A 1,584-nucleotide genomic window follows, 5' to 3' on the forward strand; every position below is an offset into this window, starting at 1 on the left:
AAATACTACTAAAAATATCGCCTCGAGAAGCTTCCTGCCAGCTAACGTCCAGCCCAGCGCGATCCGTTCGACCTACTCCATTGTTAGGAAATACGTATCGGAATAATAGCCCACGATGTGGATGTGTTCCCCTTTTTCCTTTTTGCTTCTTCTACCCTGACTGAAAATGAAGTGAGATGGTTCCTCAAGCAACCGTGATCGAGCACAAAAGACGTGAACACGGATACAAGTTTGGTCGCCAGGCGTCCAAGCCAAACATGAATTTCCCGAGCTAAAACTATAAACTATCGATTGCAAGTCTGAAACACAGTATCTGCGCATGTAGTACTAAAGAATTACAGTCACGTTCACTACCACTAGTTCCATTTCGCAGACTGACATTTCAAGAATTTCACAAGACAAAAAACGTATGATTTTCATGAATTTACAAGACAAAACAACCATTAACAACAAAATAATATTCCACATTACATGATTTTTGACGAGCTAATTTTACATAACAAGACTCCCACTGTTACAATCTGCAGAGCAGCGGAAGGAACAGCACCTAGCTAGAACCATGGACACAAGACTTCACCGGCCGGAGTCACTGACCAGTGACCGACCACCGGAGACGCCGGGCACAAAAACGCCGGCTTATAGTCATCCGGGACGGACTAACCAAACCCTACCACAAGAGAACAAATAATAGATCTACACAATGAACAAGGATTAGAGACTTAGAGCTAATCCGCTAAAAGCCCGTGCAGAATGTCTAAAATGCCATCTGCATCGCGGCGACCCATTAACCTAACATCATGACACGCTAAAGACAGTAGTAGTAGCTGACGAACACAAACTGGGTGCTAATTGGCGGCGAGAAGCGAGTCCCAGTCGATCTCGTACGACGGGTACTTGGTGAGGGCGAAGCAGGCTGCCTCATCCCATGGCGCCTCGCTGAAGTCGAGCTGCTGCATCTCTGGAACCTCTGCTGCGGTGGTGGCGGCGGGTGACGGTGACGACTCCGCGGACTCCAGCGAGGACGACGCCTCGTCGGAGGACGGCGAGGAGCAGTTGCTGGTGGGGGTGGACGACGTGGCTGCGGCGGTGGACGCGGAGACGGAGGCGGACTTCTTGGCGTTCTTGGAGGCGGTGATGTTCTGGCAGAGGGTCTGGAGCTTGGCGTCAACGGAGGCATGGAGCGGGCCGCGGGAGGCAGCGTTGTCGGGGAAGTTGAGGCGCGCTGCGTCGCCGCGGAGGCGGTAGGCTGCCTGGTCGTAGGCGAGGGCCGCCTCCTCGGCGGTGTCGAAGGTGCCGAGCCAGAGGCGGGTGCGGTTGCGGGGGAGGCGGATCTCCGCCACCCACTTGCCCCAGTGGCGCTGCCGCACGCCACGGTAGAGCTTCTGCGGCCGCGGCGGGGTCGCCGCTGCCACCGAAGCAGGCTTCATGGGCTGGGGCCGCGGGCCGAGGTGGCCCGGCTGGCCGGTCTGGCGCTGGAGGTGGAGGCGTGCCTGGATGTAGTGCATCTGGGCCGAGCTGAGCTCGGTCTGGGCCTGTGCCTGCACCCCGTACGGGTACCCACTGTAAGCAGCGTGGGGGAAGGAG

The 1,584-nt window shown here is 56.1% G+C and overlaps 1 protein-coding gene across 1 annotated transcript; it reads right to left on the reverse strand.

The window, feature by feature from the left end:
- Positions 1-443: 443 nt before the first annotated feature.
- LOC123103606 (ethylene-responsive transcription factor RAP2-13) lies at positions 444-1,584 on the reverse strand (the record flags this gene model as incomplete). Its single annotated transcript, XM_044525251.1, is given in 1 exon segment — positions 444-1,584. A coding segment is annotated over 1 exon segment (739 nt), but the record flags the coding sequence as incomplete, so codon positions are not given.

The sequence above is a fragment of the Triticum aestivum genome, chromosome 5A (assembly GCF_018294505.1).
Source record: "Triticum aestivum cultivar Chinese Spring chromosome 5A, IWGSC CS RefSeq v2.1, whole genome shotgun sequence".
Classification (NCBI taxonomy): Eukaryota; Viridiplantae; Streptophyta; class Magnoliopsida; order Poales; family Poaceae; genus Triticum; species Triticum aestivum.